General features: G+C 48.8%; 4 protein-coding genes and 1 non-coding gene across 5 annotated transcripts; 2 read left to right on the top strand and 3 right to left on the bottom strand.

Moving 5' to 3' along the window:
• Positions 1-116: 116 nt before the first annotated feature.
• BDV27DRAFT_130424 (uncharacterized protein) lies at positions 117-760 on the bottom strand. The gene is made up of 2 exons (XM_032067409.1): positions 489-760; positions 117-415 (listed from the first exon to the last, which is right to left on the bottom strand). Exon 1 carries the CDS (start codon positions 719-721, stop codon positions 557-559), a length of 165 nt encoding a protein of 54 aa, XP_031926226.1. The 5' UTR covers positions 722-760; the 3' UTR covers positions 117-415; positions 489-556.
• A 599-nt stretch (positions 761-1,359) lies between these two features.
• On the top strand, positions 1,360-10,150 carry BDV27DRAFT_159116 (glycosyltransferase family 4 protein; the record flags this gene model as incomplete). Its single annotated transcript, XM_032072828.1, has 8 exons — positions 1,360-1,428; positions 1,495-1,584; positions 1,651-2,571; positions 2,626-6,891; positions 6,942-8,706; positions 8,765-9,224; positions 9,284-9,494; positions 9,551-10,150. The coding sequence occupies 8 exons, from the start codon at positions 1,360-1,362 to the stop codon at positions 10,148-10,150; spliced, it is 8,382 nt and encodes a 2,793-aa protein (XP_031926225.1).
• A 1,031-nt stretch (positions 10,151-11,181) lies between these two features.
• On the bottom strand, positions 11,182-13,441 carry BDV27DRAFT_11199 (uncharacterized protein). The gene is made up of 2 exons (XM_032064554.1): positions 12,637-13,441; positions 11,182-12,585 (listed from the first exon to the last, which is right to left on the bottom strand). The coding sequence occupies exons 1-2, from the start codon at positions 13,133-13,135 to the stop codon at positions 11,324-11,326; spliced, it is 1,761 nt and encodes a 586-aa protein (XP_031926224.1). The 5' UTR covers positions 13,136-13,441; the 3' UTR covers positions 11,182-11,323.
• A 1,583-nt stretch (positions 13,442-15,024) lies between these two features.
• Positions 15,025-16,805, bottom strand: BDV27DRAFT_165690 (sugar porter family MFS transporter; the record flags this gene model as incomplete). The annotated part of the gene is made up of 3 exons (XM_032073996.1): positions 15,025-15,396; positions 15,458-16,168; positions 16,269-16,805. 3 exons carry the CDS (start codon positions 16,803-16,805, stop codon positions 15,025-15,027), a joined length of 1,620 nt encoding a protein of 539 aa, XP_031926223.1.
• Positions 16,806-17,994: 1,189 nt separating this feature from the next.
• On the top strand, positions 17,995-18,066 carry BDV27DRAFT_t133. The gene has a single exon. It is a non-coding gene; the product is annotated as a tRNA-Glu (tRNA).
• Positions 18,067-19,300: the final 1,234 nt, after the last annotated feature.

The following is a 19,300-nucleotide window of genomic DNA, read 5'->3' as shown; positions in this document are numbered from 1 at the left end:
TCTTCTTTTCTTCCTTTTCAATAGCGTCAAATTATCGGCAGCGTTGCTCTCAGGTGCCATCCGGTGCACCCGGCAAAGCGGGTGACTATCGCATACTAACCCTTCCCCCCCCCCCCAAAGCCAAAATGACCATGATAATCATGTCCCACATAAAGCAATCTAACCGACATCGTGTTAGAAGGTTTGAAGTCTCTGAATCGCCATTTTAGATTGTACTTTCACTAGCTGCGATCGGGGAGGATCCGCCGACTACTTCAATAGTGCTCAAATCCTCAGTTGATGTGATCAAAGAGATAAAAAATCTCGGCTGCTGCCCGAAGCAGAGACCGGTCGGTTCAAGTTCTCGTCGACTTTAAGATCCAAAAAGCTAAGTTGTGGAAGTGATCAGCGTCTGCTAGCCGAGTCCGGTTCGGATCTATTTAGATCGGTCAGCATCCGTTCTTTCTCGTGGTGGAGAAAAGCCGAGAACTAAGAACTTTTTCACTCACAACCGTGGATCTGATGTATAGACTTGATCGTAGAATCTTCGGAAGAGTATCAGAACAGTGGAGTGCTCTCAGATTGTCTCAGAAAGTAAAATCCTTTTCCAGAAAATAACCACTATCGAATGTAGGGCAACAGGTCCGCCAGCCATCCAGGCTCCAGCCTGATATTCCCTGAAGGGGTAGAGCAATTGTAAATTAGACAGTCCAATTCGAGAAAAATAGAAAGTCTGAGCCATGTTCTCCTGACGATAGGTGACTAAGCATGCGCAATGCCAGTGTAATGTTTTTCATGATTTCTGGTTTCCCTAGCATCGTTACTATTTTTGCTGTTCAATGGGTGGGTTGGATGTGGTTGGTCTGTCGAAGGCGAACAGCTCAGAAATTAACAAGGAGGAACGCCAAAGCGAGAGCCATTGGACCACAATGATAGTCCCATTTTTGTCAGGTACTAAGTCGCCATCCCGGGCTTCAATAGTAACAGTAGTCATGATAAACTAGCCTCAACACGACCTAGTGAGACTTGCATTCAGCCCTTGTTAGCGCCATTCTCCACTGCCCACCAATATGATGGTGAGAAGTTTAGGAACATGGATCGGCAGAGCAAGAAAATTGGTTCGGCTTCGGTTTCCCCACTTCCTGTGCTGGGTTCTTGAAGTCTCAGCTGCCCATCAGGGACTACATATACAGCGTATGTAAGTTGCATTAGAAGTTCACACTCCCACAACGGTTCAAGTAAGGGACGACCTTGTCGGTCAGTGTCGCCATCAAGTCATTCAAATAAGCCGCGACAGATCCTCGCTCCGGAATGTGTGGTGTCTGTCACTAACGTCGTTCATTTCTATTCGCTCATTTGGTTAATTGCGCTCGGTTCACCATGGGCGCAGACTACTTGGGCCTGGATGCGGTAGGATGGCATTCCATGGTGAAGACCTGGTGGGATCAAGTAAGACACCCCCGTCATGTGATTCCTCAGCCCTAAGACTGTCTGCTCACTGACTGGGATCACTAGGTTCTCGCCGCTTGTTTGTTGGCTACCATTGTCTTTGGGGGTCTATATATTCTCTTCTTGGTCGGAAGGAAGGCCCGCAAGAGTTGGCGTGTACGTACTTAATGTCCACAATTCGTGACACTCACACGGCCCTGGATCATGTTAACATAGTAATAGAAAAGGGGTCAGCTATCAGTGGTGCCCACAGCTATTTCCCGGTATCTCGATCGCCTTTCAAAGGAGGCTCAACCACTCTCCACAGAAAGATATGCAGGAAAAGAGCTTCAATCGTTCGGTGTCTTCCTCGGCAGCCTATCAAATCCACCAACTCCTGATCAGACGCAGTTACTGCAAGAGTGGGATATCACTGTTCTCGACCCTACGCAAGATGGTGTTCTAGGCTCTCTATCATGCCAGCGTACAGATTCCTATATCTTAGGACGGCTGGATGTACGAGTACTTGCGAACTCCGAGAGCGCTTCGAATAACGATGAAGTGATTCATGCTTTAGAGGCCGTTGCCCAGACATTGCGAACATGTTTCAAGCAGTCACAGGATGTGCAGTCGCCATTCAACGGAGTTCTTCTCGCTGACTTTCTCGCGCACTTCCAACCAGTTGTATTGAACGCATTGGTAAAGTATATAAACCAGCTCGGGCTCGATGTTTGGCTCGAGCTTTCGCCGCCCGCTTATATTACCGAGCAGCAATGTCGCGACATCGACATGCTGCCTATCAGGGGCTTCATCTATCGCAACGCTACTATCTCGCCTGATGGCAGCAGTCGCAACTACTTCCAAATGACTGAAATGCGAACAGCTATGCGCGCTATAGCATCGCAAAAGTCTATGGGCGGTACGACTATCGTGTCGTGGGAGACTATCGATAATGGAGTAGATTTATCGCACGACGTTATTCACCGGACATTCAAATGGTGCAACTACAGGAGCGCAAGGTGCTGGGTTGCGCCCCGTGCTGCCTTGACCGACGCAACAATTGCGACTACAGAGACTATAACTGAGGAGCCGTTGGGGGCACTGATGTGGATGAAGGGCAACGAGGTTACTGAAGCCCATAACGTGTGGAGGTCCAATGGAAAGGTGAGATTCTCAACCCAAAGCTTAGAAAGGGAACAACCTGACATTAGCTAACAGGTCTGCCAAAACCCCTGCGGTCATGACTCTCTGTACGAATCTCTGCAGTCCTTCATTCCCAATCTACTGGCGAAGCTGTCGTTATCACCTCCGGCTAAGGAACCTCTGATCGATAGTCAAGAGACAGTCATCGACGAGCTCTCTTGGCCATCGCAACCGGAACTTACTCAAGAGAACCCTTTCTCCGTTTCTCCTGCTGGTAATGACTATACGGGGTTAGGATGTTTCCAGCTCGGACTCGACTGCACATCTCGAGACATTACCGATTTAGTCGATGCACAGCGGCATGTGAGAGATCTTGACCTCCTTGAGCGTATCAAACTAGAGGAACTTCACTATATCGCTGGGCAATTGCGTGCTCTCCAAAAAGCGACGCACATGACAGCCTCCGGGGTGTCCAATGCTGCGAGAGAATTGCTTAGTATCCTCAGTTCTTGCAATGGTGGTGAAACCGATACCCTCAAAGTCTATGTGGGATTACATTCTGGATTTCGCACACGCCTGGAAACACAGGTCTGGGGTTTGTACGATACCGATACCACTTCGGGTACTCTCAACCTCAACATCTATCTCTCGGCAAAGGCACAAGACCGTACTAGCACCCTTTTACACACTTTCATGTCCAGCAGGGGATATTCTAGGTTTGAATGTCTTATGGCCGAGGTCGCACTAGCGACAGAGACCGGAAGTCTGTCAGAGACCTGGGGATTGCCCTCACGCATCATGCACGACATCGAACAACTTACTCCGGCCGAGGCAATCTTGTTTCTGCGTCGCCTAACAGCCTCTGAGTGTTCGATATCTTCGGAATTGTCTCAGAAAGTACGCGCATTCTGCGAATATCAACTCATAGAGGCTCCGTCTCTTGCCCAGCTCCGAGCTTTGAGCTCTACTGCGTACCTGAGCGGCGAGATCTCCGCCGAGGACCTTGTTAGTTCCCGGCTTGCATGGTATCGGGAACAAGGATGCTGGTACCCTGATCCTACAGTCGCTGTAGCTCTTTTCAAGGAGGTCGATGCCAAGCTACCGGCAATCCTTATCAATGGGGAACTTCAGCTTCTGACCCAGCTCGCTACGGTCGTTCATACTATCCTGCAAACGGATCAAATCGATGCTGCTGCCGATTTGTTTGCTTTGTCCGTCTTTTGTGCATTCCGCAAGCTCGCCCTCAATGAAGTCTATCTGGAAGTCCTCGACCGTAACCCCTTGCCCAACAATGACATGCTTCAGGCCTCTTGTTTCGCAGAGATGTACGCGGTGGGTGCGCGCTGCGACATGTACTTCGATATGGCGCCAATCCTTCTCGGAAAAATCCTCGCCACCCGGTACCGCGCGTACTACGACGTCCACCAACCACCTCGCCGGGACGACATGTTCACCGAGCTCCCGACAGCGTATGCATCTATGGACATTGACTTGGATCCGAAGGGTGAGCAAGAAAGACCATCAGTGTTTTATCAATTCACATTCCTTGGAATCTTCGCTGTTCCGGCCTTGATCGACATCATCATGCTCACGACCGTTGGCCGAGGTCTTTACCTTACCACATTCATGAGCAACATCGATAAGTCGTTGGCGACACTCGCGTTGATGATAGCACTTATCCTCTGTGGTGGATTCGGTGGCTGGATCAGTTCTGGAGGAAACTATTACCTTAACGCCATGGCTTTCCCAGCCATGAGTATGTTCGTGATGACTCGATTCGTCGCCGGACTCGCAGTTGCCTTCGTCGGTGGCATCTTTGCAATGATCGGTATCGGTGTCATCAGTGGCTTTGAGCACGGGGTTGTCTTCTTTCTGTACTTCGTGATGCTGTCAACCTTCCTCATGACTCTCTCTGCGCTCTCGGTATACCAGATACCGGGATTCCAGTTCCAGTCGGGAAGAACTGTTATCATGATGTGCATTCCCATTCTGTTCATCTCGCCGATTATCACGATCTGGGTTCACCACGATACATGGGTTTATATTCCTTTCCTCTGGCTATTCTTGATATGTCTCTTAATCGGGGCTCGTATGGTTATCTCACAGTGGAATACATGGTATCTCAACATCCCTCGCATTACGGACAGTGATGTTGTCAATTGGTATCTCAAGACAAGCCCACGCGACAGTCTACCAGCGGATGTGGAAGATATCGGTACAACCCCAATCCCACGACAAGCCCTCCAGGCAAGTGTCGAGAAGGAACGGAACCGCCACTTCTGGACCAGGTCGACTGCGGACCCATTAGTCCGGAAGTTGGCCGACGGATATTCCGCGACAATGTTTCTTCTTGTATGGTACTGCAGGTATTCGAGAACCAAGCTGCCACGGCCTTACAGCCCGACTTGGAACCTTCAATTGAAAGCATCTGTCGACACCATGAGCGATATGCAGAGGGGTGTCAAGCTTCACAACGCCTTTCTCCACTGGCGTCACACCGGCGGTGATGTCTGGTGCGGCATCTTGTACTTCATCCTCGCTCTAGTCGACAAGTGGACCGCACTGCTGACAGGGCAGTCGGTTGTGGGTCTGTCCAACGTGTCTAGCATGAAATATCGGCTTGCAACTGGTTTCGGATTGGCTTACTATCTTATGGGTGCAGTCATCCTTGATGCTGTGTCGCAGCCACTATGGACACTGGCCAATAAAACCACCTCTCGTGCCATTGCCTCTCTGGAGTCCCTCGAAGAGGCCAAGCTGGACAATATCCGGTCACGACGAGCACTTTATTGGAAGTCACTTGCAAAGTTCTTCTTCCTCCATATTTGGGGCGCTTCTATCTCGTTGGCCCTGATGTGGGCTTTCGAAGGTACCAGCGACGCGACCATCATGTATTTGGCTTATGTTGGGTCGTATTCCGGTCTGCTCTGGTATCAATACAACAAGGTATTCACAGGGCTTCGTGCCGTAATACCCCTCGCGTTAGGCACGGTTATTGGCTTCGTTCTGGGTATTCTCCTTCATGTCTATGTACCAGCTTTCGCATACAGCAGTGTCATCAGTTTAGCTTCGGGAACATGGACCGCTGCTTTTGTCTCGCTATACATGACCGACATATGGATGCCGTTGTGGAAAAAGGAAACCAACGCGCAGCCTACTTCCAAAAATGAATCGCCATTCTACACCTGCAGCGCTCTTGACCCTTCCCCCGACCTCTCTCAGACCACGCTCAGCCAAATGTTTGACAATATTTCCGCCTTGCCAGCCGATGTGCGATACAAGCTCCAACCATCGCAACATCCAGGTGTCGAAGTCATGCAGATCCTACAATCTCAGTACAGCTCTAAGAAATCCGGCCGTGTGGAGGCAGCGTTTCGGCTAGCAGGAGGGCTTGTAGGTCTAGCAGCAGAGCTCTGGCAGCGGGGCGAAACGACTATCGAATTAGTTTCCGCTGGCCATCTTCTTCAAAATGAGCAGAAGATCAGGGCAATCAGCCGCAGCACCGCCAGCGGGTTACACATCTTTGTTGTCATCGGTCCTGACCTCGTTGGGGATGAATGGGTGTCAGACATTCGTCGAAACTGCAGAATGATCGCCGAGACCGTGGTCCAGGCTACTGCTGAATGCAAATCGGGTCTATCACATAGCCAGTCTTTGGTAACGGAGCTACTGGTATCAGATGACAGAGATGATGAACAAGTTCCCGTACCAGAAGGTGTCAAGCGCCAGCTTGAGACTTGCACAGGGGAGCGTATGCGAGCCATCGGCTACTGGCAAAAGACTTTACTCCGTCACCTACTCCTCGGTTTGGAGTGCGATCTTGAGTGGGATAAACTGCCAAAGGACGTCCGGTCTTTCCTCCTGAAAAGATGCTGCGGGCAGTCCTGCTCCCTCTCTTCCACTCAAATGGACTGGATCCGGTCAAGATTTTCCGCCGACGAGTCTCTGGGTATCGAAGAATTCATTTCACGATGCAACCTTGGCGCTGGATTAGCAGTTTCTGTGACCTCGTTTACTGAAACACTGCCGCCGAACCAAAATCTCCAGCATGCCTTCCCGGATTCATGGTCCGTGGGTGCTCAACTGCCAGCAAACCCGAACTTGTCAGCCCTAGGATTTATTGGAACAATCCAGCTTGCACTGTCTCGGCTCCATGAGAAAATCAAAACATGCATCAAGTTCACCGTGATCTCTCTCGTTGCGGATCCGGAATACCAGAGGGAGCTGAACTACATCACCCGTGGACTACCTTTGATTTTTGCCTGGCCGGCGACCTTGGTTCTCAATACGGTCTGGATAATCTGTAAAACCCTTCAGCGGTTTATTCTTCCCGTGGTTTTGGTATGTATTGCTTAGCTCGCGGTTATGATTAAGCTAACAAGGTTGAATAGCTACACGGTCGTGAGAAGGTCTCCACACTTTATAAGAATATGAAGGGAAGAAAGGCGGTCATTGAGAACAACCGCGTCATCACGGAGAGCCTTAACGGCCCTTCGACAGGTTTCTTTGAGACTATGCCGGACGGTACCTTGCGACTCTACCAATACTCCGGGCGACATGAGGAGAGACCAAGCGACAATAAACACTTGACAGCCATTAACACATACAAGGACACGCTCAATCTCCAGAAGAGGGAGGAATATAGTAATGGGACACTTACCAACGAGTTTATCTACGATTATACGTCGGTCAATGATGGTCGAAACGCAAAACTGCCATCAAGACGTCAATGCGTCAGTGGCGTTCTCAGCGGACAAGTCGTCCAGTACGATAAAAGAGGCCACATCATGTCCGGTTCGACCATGCGAAATGGAGATCCAGTGTCGTTTGAATTTTCGTACCGGAAGCATGCCAAGTTTGATGATGAATTACTGCGAGCCGAGTTCGTGTCCGGGCATAACAAAATCCAAGTTGCCTGGTGCATGCCGCCTCGCGCTCGTCCGGAAAAGTTGAACAAATGGATCCCTTATCCCCGTGTCACGGAGGCCACATTCACGAAGGAATCAGACGTTTATAATGCGAAATGGACATACGATCACAAGTTCCATCCCATCATTTCCACCACTCTTAACGGCGAGCCTTCGCCAACTCCGCCCATGATACAAGATGACTGGTACAATGTTTTGCAGAAGCCGAAGAACTGCAGCTTCCTGGATGACAATCCGCTCTTCTCTTTCTCTTCCATCAAGGCTGGGTTCGTCTCGCGGATGTTTGGTTTTAATGTCAAGCGGTATCCCATTCCCACATCGCTCGCCAGAGAGCATCTATGGAAATCTTGGAAAAGCGGAAAGGAATTCGATGCGGCTACCACGAGATGGATGGATGAACTTCTCTTGAGGTCGGATCGGGTGCTTAACCCTTACTGGAGAAACAGAGATTTCGGCAGACTTGATGCAGCTGGAAAGTACCTCGACGCCTTAGGAGACACAGTGCTTGCGAGAGTTGATATGAACCCGGAAGTCAGCTCCTGGACCTGGCTCGCTTTCAAGATGAGCGACTTGTATAGTTTCGGACAGGGTGGTGATGCGCGAATCAACACGAGAACCCTCTCTACGCAGCTACAGGATAGCGACCGCCAGCTCCATGTTCTCGCGCTGGATACAGCGACTTGGCCTAACGAACCCGGTGGTGTCTCGGCTTGCCGACGAGATTTGGTCAACAACCTCAAGAGTACTAGATGGCATATCCTTGCTGAAGCCGCTACCGATTTCGGTGTCCCCCGGTTTCAGATTGAGAGAAATGTGCAATCGCTTGCAGTCGTGCCTCAGTGGGGTCTGGACTTCCTCAACCCTACTCATGGGGTTTTCCAGAGCTCGCTCGATTCGGAGGTTGCGGAACGGTCATTCGACACGCGGAAGAGTGATATTGAACAGAACTTCATTCCTATTCTTACCAGTCTAGTCCGCTGCGCTCGTACAACCCAACACACCCGCCGGCATATAGAAGAAGCTACGAAAGCTTTGGTTGATTTGAACACCTACTTCGAGTCTTCCCGGAACTGGAACGATGTCTGGATGAGTGATGTGGTTAAGGATGCCTGGAGAAACCTCTGGTTGGCCGACGATATCGATGGTATCATGCCCATTTCACAATGGAGAACTGCCGAACATCCGACGTTGGTGCAACTCGACACCGCATTGGATATGTGGCATCGCTGTAAGTCCTTTTTCTTCGATGTCTTTGCCTGGATACATGTACTGACCAAGTCTCGTAGATCTGTTTGTCTTCTCCGTTCCCGTCCCCGAAAAGATTCCCGATATTTTCCAAGCGTCGCACCATTTCACAGGCGCCACGTATGGTGTCCTCTGTAAGGTCAAGCGGAAGTGTGCACTGCATGTGTGGGATCATTCCATCAGCTTGAGAGAGATGGTCACGTTCTTGTCTGGCGCTATCTCTTTCGACTCGTCCTTTGTCAACACCACCCTCATCCATCTGGGCCGTCTGTCCTGCGTCCTGGCTGAACATCATGCGGACGTGGTCTTACCATGCGCCGCGTTTTTCAACCCCGGCTGGGAGGCGGAATTGGGAACTTGTGAAGGTGCCCTGCAGCACCGTCGGGCATTCCAGCGAAAGATCGACCCGGTGGTCAACGGAATCACGGATATGGAGAAATACAAACCCATCGAAACCATCAAGACCGAAACGCCTACCGTGGTCATGTTGTCCCATATCCGGTACGTTCTAATCCAATGAGTGAAAGTATCTCAATTCAGTGTGCTAATATCCGCGATAGATATGTGAAGGATATCAAAACTGCCGTCATGGCCACCGATGTGATTGTCAACAGATGGGGCTTCAAGGACTATCGACTCCACATTTACGGCGACATGGAAAAGACCCCTGGCTACTCCTCGGAATGTCAAGAGATCATCGCGTCCAAGGGGCTTCGCGATCACGTGGTTCTCAAGGGTCTGGGTAACCCATCTGTGGTGCTCCAGGATGCTGTAAGTTCCCTTGACCCTAATTGAAAAGGATGTCAATGTACTAACGTTCTCCCTAGTGGCTTTTCATGAATTCTTCGATTTCCGAAGGTCTACCATTGGCTATGGGAGAGGCTGCATTGACAGGCGTACCCGTTGTCTGCACCGACGTTGGCGCGTCATTCTGCGTTGTCACCGACAGCAAAACCGGAAAGCGGTTCAGCGAAGTCGTCGCGCCCAATGACGCTCTGTCTCTCGCTCAAGCGCAAATCCGAATCCTCGCGTTAGTGGATGAATGGGCCCCGTTCGCCGAGGACGAGGAGGGCTATCAGCCGCCGAAGCTGTCGTTGCGCCCCAGTCCCGAAGAGGTGGAGCAGATCACGAAACGGATGTACGCTAAAACTGAACAGCGACGTCGGCTGGGTATGCGCGGGCGTGATAACGTGCTCAACAATTTCTCAGAGCATCGGTATCTCCGGGAGCATGAACAGATGCTCTGGATTGGCAAGTACCAAAGCCGCAGCTTCATTGCTCGGGAGCGGATGGCCTCTTCGAACAGCTCCTTGGGCTTCACCAAGGAGAGGATACATTCGTCGCAGCCGTCTCGAACGTGGTGGGGAAGGTTACGACGTGGACCGGGCCCACTCAGCTCTGCTGACTCGAGCTCGGAGTCCGTTTGATATGATTGTAGATATTTCTGGTTTTTTAAAGTTGACGAGGGATGTTTATAGACATAGATTATTAGTACATATTGTTAATATTAATGATAATGGCATATACAACACCTTTTTTTTTTTCATCTTACTATGTTCCCATATTAATCTCCTTATGAGAACATACACTAAGATCGCTATCTCTCCATGGAGAAGGAAATGTAAGCGAGAGGGATAGATGGGTAACATAAACAGCCAAATAGCAAATGTACTTCCATCTTTATCTACCTATTCAGAAAAAAATAAGCTTATTTAGGGCTTACATTCCCTCCTCCCTGTCAGAACATCAACTTACCCTAGATGATATATGTACTCGACCAGACTACAAACATACACATAAACCCCGTATCTAAGGAGCCAAAAGACATTATCTTTCTATAAGATACGGCTATAACGAGAGAGAGTAATTTAGTAAAAGGAAATGAAATGAATAGCCAATCATGGTGGCTTCGAGTGTTAGCTTGCTAGCAAGGTTCAAGTTAATTGAGGTTAACCCGTTACTCGTAACTTAAAAGTAAATTGTCATGCGCATTTTAGGTCATAGATATTTCTAGATTTTTCACTGCTTGGGTAGTAAGTATGGAGGGGGATTGGATGAGGGGATTATTTCGGAGATTAGGTCCTGATGACGGGTTGTTATGGGTTCTTTGCTGGTTTCGGATTTCTTTGTTCTTGGTCTTCTTCTTTTTAATATTTTTTTTTTGAGAGCTGTGAGGTGGTGCGGTAATACGCTGATTTTGCCTTACAGACGACGAGGTAGAGGGATTGTGGGACAGCAGTTGAAGATACTGGTTCATCATACTCCCTAGTAGTGGAAGAGCAGTTGCGCTGCGCTGCACTGCAGTGATATAGACCATTCACCCTTAGCAAAAGATCAAATCTTCTGATTGAACGTATTATGACGCATGTTTCTGGTAGATCCACAAGAACACCATTCCCCGCTTTTCTGGCTATATGAACCTTCCCTACTCCTTAGTATATGTAAACACGATTATTTATACTCCTACATGGATGCGATTTCGATAGTATGCCGGACTATCATTCCCATCATCACTCTTTAGTCCACAGGACTTGGGTATCTAACTGGTACTGAACGATGGCTACTGGGTCCAAATATCCCCGAAGGGGCTGCGCGATCGGTTAGGATTTGGACACGTCCGCAATGATTTTGTATGTAGCGGCGTGGATGCTTAAAGGTCGGGTACGTGGGTATACCGCTCCCACGATTTGATGATTGGGCCCATACTGCGGGTAAATCCCTTCGGACAGCTCGGTGAAATGCGCCTGCGGTCGGGCCTCGTGCAGCATGTCGAGAATCCGCTCGCTCCAGAGACCCGAGCATTCATCGTCAATGAGCTGGAAGTACGGGTTGAGAGGGGGGCAGGCCGAGTCCAAATCGATGAACCGAATCCGCATGTAATTCAACACTTGATGGATATTGAGACTATGTACCGCACCGGTGATCAATCGCTCGAACGCCCGGATAAAGTGGAGATTGGTGATCCGCGAAAAGTCATCCAGGAATGGCAGTCCGGAGTGGGTTCGCTTGTCGCGGCAGCAATTCTTGACCACCAGGTCTAGCGATCTCAATTTCGAAGATTTGGGTGGCCAGGCCGATAAAGAATTTCGCGTGGGCTGGAACAGACACGCACAGACCTTGCCCGTAAATGCGAGGGACTCCAGGTGCGGTATGACATCTCCGAGCAAGCGACATAGATGAGGGGGGTTGACTCCGTCGCCCAGCCAGCTGGTCTGCGTGCTGTCCTTGCTGTAGAATCCTTCCAGGCTAATATTAAGGTGTACAATGGACGGTGACAGTCGTCGTAGAATTTCTGCAATGGTATGATACCCTTCAACCTTCGGTTTTGCGTACGCACAATGCCACTCTTGCAAACCCGGCAACGCTTCTGACAAATTGCGCCAATGTCGGTGGTCGCGCATAATGTTCCAAGCTCCGCGCATTACAAACGAGCGAATTTCCGGCAGCGTCGGCAGCCGCTGGCCAGAGAATCCACACGGATCGTTCCTGAAGTGGCGTACCATCGGTGGCTTTTTGCAGTGGCCTCCTTCGAGGGTCAGAATGCGTGCCTCGGGAAAGCACGATTGGACGTGATAAAAGATCTCCTCTAACGTGGCATTATGACTGGCGTAGTGGTACTTGTAGTCGTTTCCATGGTTGGTGTCGGAATCGTCCCATACCATGGTCGTGTGCGCGGCGGATCCATCCACATCTTCATCATCATATCGCCGGGCGGGGATTTGAGAGGAGTTATTCTTGATGGCTCGCTTACCCCATACCGGGATCCATATCTCGACATGGCGGACATAGCTGGCTAGATGGGGATACGCCCGAAACCAACGTGCCGATTCGGTCAACTCCTCAGTCGTGCCTTTAATTTTGACTAGTCACGGTCAGACAGTTTCTCCGAACAACGACATCATCATCAACTCACTATGTCTGTAGATCCGATCTTGCACTAGCGACCTCCACACTGGCGAGATTAACGCTAGATTCGACAAAACCTTCCGTCGCGGGTGACGGAGAGATTTATTCCAGCTTCGACCGGGTGATTTTCCCGGTCCGGTCGTTGTGAAAGCTGCCGCTCGTTCGCCGAAGAGGTAGTCAAGGATGGCTTCGTGGATTTCGACAGGGAGGTTTTGAAACTGCAGCTCGGGCCGGAGGGGACGTGGTGCATCCACAATGGTCTCCACATCTTCCATATCGGTATCCACAGGGGACTGGCAGGCCAGCTGGCCAGGCACTGCGGGAGGGGCGATGGGGCCATCGGGCAGCTGGAACTCTGCGCTAGTACTTCGCGTTGATTTGGCATATGGAATAGATGACGAGACCGAAGCTCTCGCCAGGGAATTTACAGAAACTGGACGTGGGGGAGGAATGGCGGAAATCATGAGGGGCGACGAGGGCGGCAGGACGACCAACTCGGACGGCATCGAGTAACCGGGGGGGGGGGGAAGGAAGGCCGATAACGCCAAACAGTAGGAATCAAATGATCGTCAAATCGTGAGTGTAAGGGATACTTAAAACCGCAGAAAAAACCAAAAATGACCTCAGTGTCAGCATAGACTTAATTTAGAATCAATGTTGGGTCGTACAGAATGTAAAGAAGGGGGAAAAATATGGGAAGGAAAAAGCACGCAGGAAAAGAGAGCCTGAGACATACTGCAGGTCAGAGAAGCAACCAGTGGGTGAAATTGCGGTGATTAGAGATTCAGTATGCGATAAAATAGGTTCAAGTATGGATGGTTTGGACTGCAAGCGAATGACGACCCGACCAAGTTTACGAGCAGCCAGCGTGGTCCATGACGGACAGGCGAGGGGGAAGATGCGTGTCTAATTGTCAGTCGTCGCGCAGGAAAGAGGGGGGAGAAGAAGTCAAAAGATCGATGCAAATCAGGCCGTTAGGCAGCTCCCCAGGTGATGTGATGACGATGGTGTGTGTATAACCAGATAAGAATAATAAATAATAAATCAATAATGTTGGAAGTGGAGACCACCGTCAATCAAAACGATCGCATCCAGAGCGGAGAAGAGGAAGGGAGGGAATTAATTTCGTTTTTTGGATTTCTTCCCCAGTGAGTGAATGATCCTTGGTAAATTAGAAATAGCAGAACGACGACGACAAGAGAAGAAAGAGAAAAGCAACGGAGGGACCGCGTAAGAAATGAAACCACAGGGGATTCGATGTAAATTTATTGGCAACGCAATTTAACTTCTAGTTGCTTTTTTTTTTTTTTTTTTTTTTCTTTTCCTTTCCAGGTTTTTTTACTTCTTTTGGTTTTTCATCTGTTCAGGTGGACAATTATTGAGACAGACGGAAGTTTTAAAAGTTACCGTATTGTGATACTGCCAATACCACTTAAGGTTTGTCAAAAAACCACCAGTCAAAAAGAAAAGGGACTAATCGGATGTTATTCCAGTTTCATGACGATCATGCCATGTTGATAGCAGAAACTACTAGTAGATACGATGTAGAATGCTATGAGCGGGATTTCCCTGTTTCGTACCAATTTGCGTTCATATCCCAGTCGGCTCTACTCTTTATCGGTGGACTGCTCATATTTTGGGTTTAACGAGGCTGATTTCCAGGACGATCCTCGTCATCCAATGAGAGCGTCAGTCCAGCTGACTGACCTGGTGATTCTGTATCTATCGAAGTGTATCGTAATCGTAATCTTTCTTAATAATAAACTTCCTCTCCGCTGCAAATTTCGATCCATGCCCGATGAAGCAATCAAGGGCTTCATATTATTCACTGTTATTTACATCCCTCACCGAGCTGAAGCCAGGATTGAATACGAAATTTTTTTTCTTCTTTCTTAGAAGAAGAAAGATATTAAATATCAGAAATCAATTCTCTTTTTATAGAATAAGGGGCGTAAATTAGAGGTTCGAATTACCCTCCCTCGCCGAACAAATAAGCTTCTTCAAGAATCGAGATGCTTTAAGTATGAGGACCCACAAAGATATATATCTGTTCCCCATACGATCCAAACTAGGACATCATCTTGTACTAGTCCTTATTGAGATGATTGAACCACTCGAGTCGTGTATTTGAGATAACGTTTGCGTATATTCTTCTAGATAATTGATCAATCCCTCGTACCGGGCGTGGATGTTTGTATATGGAGGGCCTCAATGTTCTTCTCTATTTCCGTAACAAATGAGTTGAAATGACCGCTAAAGCTAGCAATTCTATTGAACCACAGCACTGCCAAAACATGAGAAAAAAAAGATAACAGCAAATATACAAGTTCCTAAATAAATCAGGACACTAACGCAAGTTCTATATACAAGTCTAATAGGCAGTCTATCATGAAATCTATGATCTCGTCTCATTACCATCCTCCACATGTTCCTCTTCGCTCTTATCAAAGTTTCCCTCCTTGATCTCGAAGCGGAATCGCTCTTCCTCCTCCTTCATCTGAGCCTTGACCTTCTCATTGGCCCGCCACACCGGCTTAACCTCGAAGAGGCGGTCCACAACTTCTAGCGGGATACCGCTGGTCTCGGGAATGAGGAAGAAGGCGAAGAAGAAGGCGAGGAAAGATAAGGAAGCGAAGAAGAAGTACACTCCATAGCCCATCGCGGCGAACATTTGCTCCGTAAAGCGGGAAACAAGGAAGTTGAACAGCCAATTGCTGGCGGTGGTTGCGGCCTGGGCCAGGGAACGGATGTTGGGATCGAAGAATTCCTAGTTATTGTTTATCAGTGACGGTCCTTATAGACAAGTGGGCCAGGGGGAAGAAACCTACCGAGTTGATAACCCAGGGTGTGCCGTTCCATGTAGGCGTGTAGATCGCTGTCCACAGGTAGAAGAAGAAGATGGCTGCAATACCACCACCGTTCAAGTGGTCGGTGGGATGTTGCTCAGGCTCGACAACATAGATGTAAGCACCGATAACCCACATACAGATGGAACCCATAATTGCACCGATCAGGAGAAGCTTCCGTCTTCCCAACTGGTCAACCAGGAACAGAAGCCACACGAATGTCATAACGGCTTTCACCACACCAAACAAACCCGTGGTTATTCCGATCGTATTGCTATTGACACCGATACTTTTGAAGATGGTTGGACTGTAATAGTTGATCGCGTTAATGCCGGATCCATTCTGCCAGAAGAATAACATGCAGCCCAGGAAAAGACGCCACAAGATCTTTGGGCGTGTGCCAACGGACTGGAATGGCTTCCAGAATCCAATACCAATGGTGGCTGCCTGCTCTTCAAGCGCTTGGTCGATAGCTGCCACCTCTTCAGTGATATAAATATCGGTCTCGCTCAACTGACGAATCCAGCAGAGATTTGCCATTGCCTCCTGTCGGCGGTCCTTGAGGAAGAGCCACCGAGGGGATTCCTTTGTCCATAAGGCACCAGCAAAAAGCAGCCCAGACGGGATCAGCTGAACGGCAAATGGGATTAACCATTGAGTATGGCCAGGTTCCATGTTTTTTTGGACACCGTACTAAGCCGGGTTAAAGTTAGCATTGTGTACATGGCTCCGAGCAAAAAGAGGAAAGGAGTAAGAGGCAGAGTGCCAATGAAAAAGCGTAAAGACTACTTACGTTGATCCAAAATCCCACCATACCACCAATCTGCCAGCCAAGTTCATAGAGACCGACAAGTCGCCCACGGATGGCCGGAGGTGCCAGTTCCGAGAGATAGATTGGGACGATGTTCGAGGCGACACCGGTACCGAGTCCATTCAGGACACGTCCAGCATACATGATTCCAAGTCCGCGGGAGTGGTTGGCACCCAGCTGGAGACCGGCTCCTAACGTGAAGATGGCTGAAGCGATCACCAAGCTCCATTTGCGTCCGAGGAAATGGCCAACAGGGTAGGTAAAGAGGGCCCCAAAGAAGGCACCGGCAATGAACAGCGAGACAATATTCTCGCTGATTAAGTCCACTTGCGCAGATGACATTTTGTCCAAGCCAAATTCCTCTTTAAAGGAGTCCAGTGTGATGGTTGTACCAATAAAGGCACTCGTATAACCAATCATATTGGAACCACATGATGCAATGGCTGCGAGCAAGTACACTCGCCAGTTGTAGACATTCTTAGGAGTAGGACGATCCTCAACGACGTTAAGAATGCCCATCGCGATGGACAGAGGGTCGAAGAATCAAATGAAGTAAAGGAGGTGACAGAGAAGATTCTTCGACACAGGGCGACCTAGGATGAACAAGAGGGAGGTGGTTTTGAGCACAACAAAAGTGAGACCTGGGTTTCGGGCCTGGAGAGCATCTTAAAAACTAAATAGATGTGGATGGACTCTTCATTCGAACTATCTCCACAAGTTCCGTCAAGGTCCGCCCCAGACTGGGGCGCCATGGGGTTGCATCAAAGAGCTGCGATACGTCGAGAACTACGATGGACGCTTTCTCTCTGCAAAAATTTGCTTTGCCACGGTCCCCGGTGAGTGGGAACGTGGGCCGGGGAAGCGTTTTCCCCAGACTGTTTTGCCTCTTAGCCGCGAAGAAATGTTCAACCGCAGCGATCAAGCTTATATTCTCTACATAGAAGCGACGTGTGACCTTCTAGCTGATCCACATTTTCCCACAATTTTTCCCAATAGGTGGCCTTAGACGAAGTCGTCGTCAGTGTGGGAGGTCGGCCGTCACAGCATTGGACGCGACTATTCCGAGCTAGAGTCCCTAATTCATTCATCCACCATGGTGAGGGCTTTCCCGGTGAACCACCCATCTTCACCGCTTAGAGCATTTTACAGGGGTAGCTTCGGCTTGGCGGGGGCGAGAGCGCAGCCCAAAAGTTGAGAAAGATTTCCTTGGTAAGCGAATATCCCGGGATCGCTTATCCGGGATTTTGTTGAGTGGACGTCAACCCGATGCCGGGGGAGAGCGCTTAACCCCACTGTAGGTCGGAACCTTGCCGAGATGCCGTTGATCTCGGTGCTTTAAAAGCTCGACTACACCGTACACCGGTGTATTAAAAGGGATGAAGAACTCATCCATGGGATTCTGTTTACCCCAGAATCCAATACCCGCGGCGATAGGCGTATATGCATGGAGCAGGGTATAAGCCGAGTAATGTATAGGATCCCATGCATAAACTCCGTAAGAGAGAGACCAAGAGTACTAAAAGCTTTTGCCAACCTTGGGCAAGAATGGACAAGAGTTAACACTAAACTGTATCGGGTCTCGGCAAAGGTCACGCGACGGAATCAATGACTCGTTCTCCTTTTCGGATATGACACCCGGAAAGCCCTAACTGGTCTACCATATATCTTAATTTATTATGCAAAAAAAACCTCCCTTATTCAACAATCATCCGATGTGGTGTAATGGCTAACATCGCTGTCTCTCACACAGCAGCTCGGGGTTCGATTCCCCGCATCGGAATTATCTTTTTTCTATTCATTTTTCATTTCTATTGCTTTACTTAGTTTTTTTGCCTACCATTAACTAGACTTGGTGTGGTGTGTGCGAAAGTCCCATGATGTTAACGAGCAAGGAAAGTCTGCACTACGGAATGCATTAAACCCCTTCCTTTGCATATCACCTTATTTTCATCTTGCTCGCGAATATTAGATCTTGCCATGGACGGCCCGTCGGTTACCCAGTCCAGTGGTCCCGAGAAGAGCGATGATTCGTGAAATATGCATGTTGATGGAGATAGATGAGGCGCACCCATTTGGGCATTTTTGGACAGACAAGATGCGAGACTGTGTTGCGTGTAGCGTACTTAATTACAACTTAAGATTGATTCTAGCTACCTGCACACTACGCTATTCTCGAAATTGTAGCTAAGAAAATAGTTTTCTCTTTCCTCTTGCCGGACGCAGACGGAGAGAGCCAGTATATATATCCCTTTGAGACATTACGCCATCTCTGTTATACGACTGTCGCTAAACAAAGACCTTGACGATATGGCTGCTTTAGGGTGTTCATATATTGTTGAACTGCCCAGCTACAATAGTGAGAGCTGAGACACCTTGCAGGAAACAAGGGCTTGGTAAGGTATACATAAAAGTCGCTCATAGTCAATACGTAGTGGTTCATATCAGATCAAAAGAGTCAATTATTCTAGTAGAATTAAAACCCCCTCACTCAAGGAAAAGGATATCAGGAAGATTGGGGGTGGGGGACTCGAGGCCCCAACAGGCTCCCTCCTTAATCCCACATTCCCCTTACTTTACACCACCAACCAATCGATAACAGGGTGTAAACAACAACCCTAGCTAGGGCACTGGACAAACCGAACTGGAAGTTTGGGAACATTGTCATTCATGGGATGTCTTAGGACTCCTTCTGCTCCCTTGCCATGTAGGCGCCGGTCAAGATGACAATAATGTGACCGGCGCTTAGGAAATCCACAGCCAGTCTCTACCTATGATAAAAATAAACAAACATTTACAGAAATAAACATCAATGATCGCTTATAAGATAAGTTTAACACTAACAAAACTCAATCTACAAAAGGCTAAAGTAAATCAAATTAAGCGCAGCCCTAGCGACATTTTCTTCTTTCGGCTCGGGCATTCTACTTGAATCTGATAGGTACAGGCATAAGGTTCCCCATACCCGGAGTTCTTTTCCACATACGCACTAAGAATTTAACAAAGTTACTTCGTAC

Source organism: Aspergillus caelatus, assembly GCF_009193585.1.
Source record: "Aspergillus caelatus strain CBS 763.97 unplaced genomic scaffold BDV27scaffold_122, whole genome shotgun sequence".
Taxonomy (NCBI): domain Eukaryota; kingdom Fungi; phylum Ascomycota; class Eurotiomycetes; order Eurotiales; family Aspergillaceae; genus Aspergillus; species Aspergillus caelatus.
Note: the sequence above shows the minus strand (reverse complement) of the source record. Positions and strands in the feature narration are given on the sequence as shown.

What these genes read in the sequence shown, in the direction of transcription:
- BDV27DRAFT_130424 (XM_032067409.1), bottom strand. Translation starts at nt 721, where the DNA reads ATGGCTCAGACTTTCTATTTTTCTCGAATTGGACTGTCTAATTTACAA.
- BDV27DRAFT_11199 (XM_032064554.1), bottom strand. Translation starts at nt 13,135, where the DNA reads ATGCCGTCCGAGTTGGTCGTCCTGCCGCCCTCGTCGCCCCTCATGATT. An exon ending in AGATCGGATCTACAGACATA is followed by an intron (nt 12,586 to 12,636) that starts GTGAGTTGATGA and finishes GACCGTGACTAG; the next exon opens with TCAAAATTAAAGGCACGACT.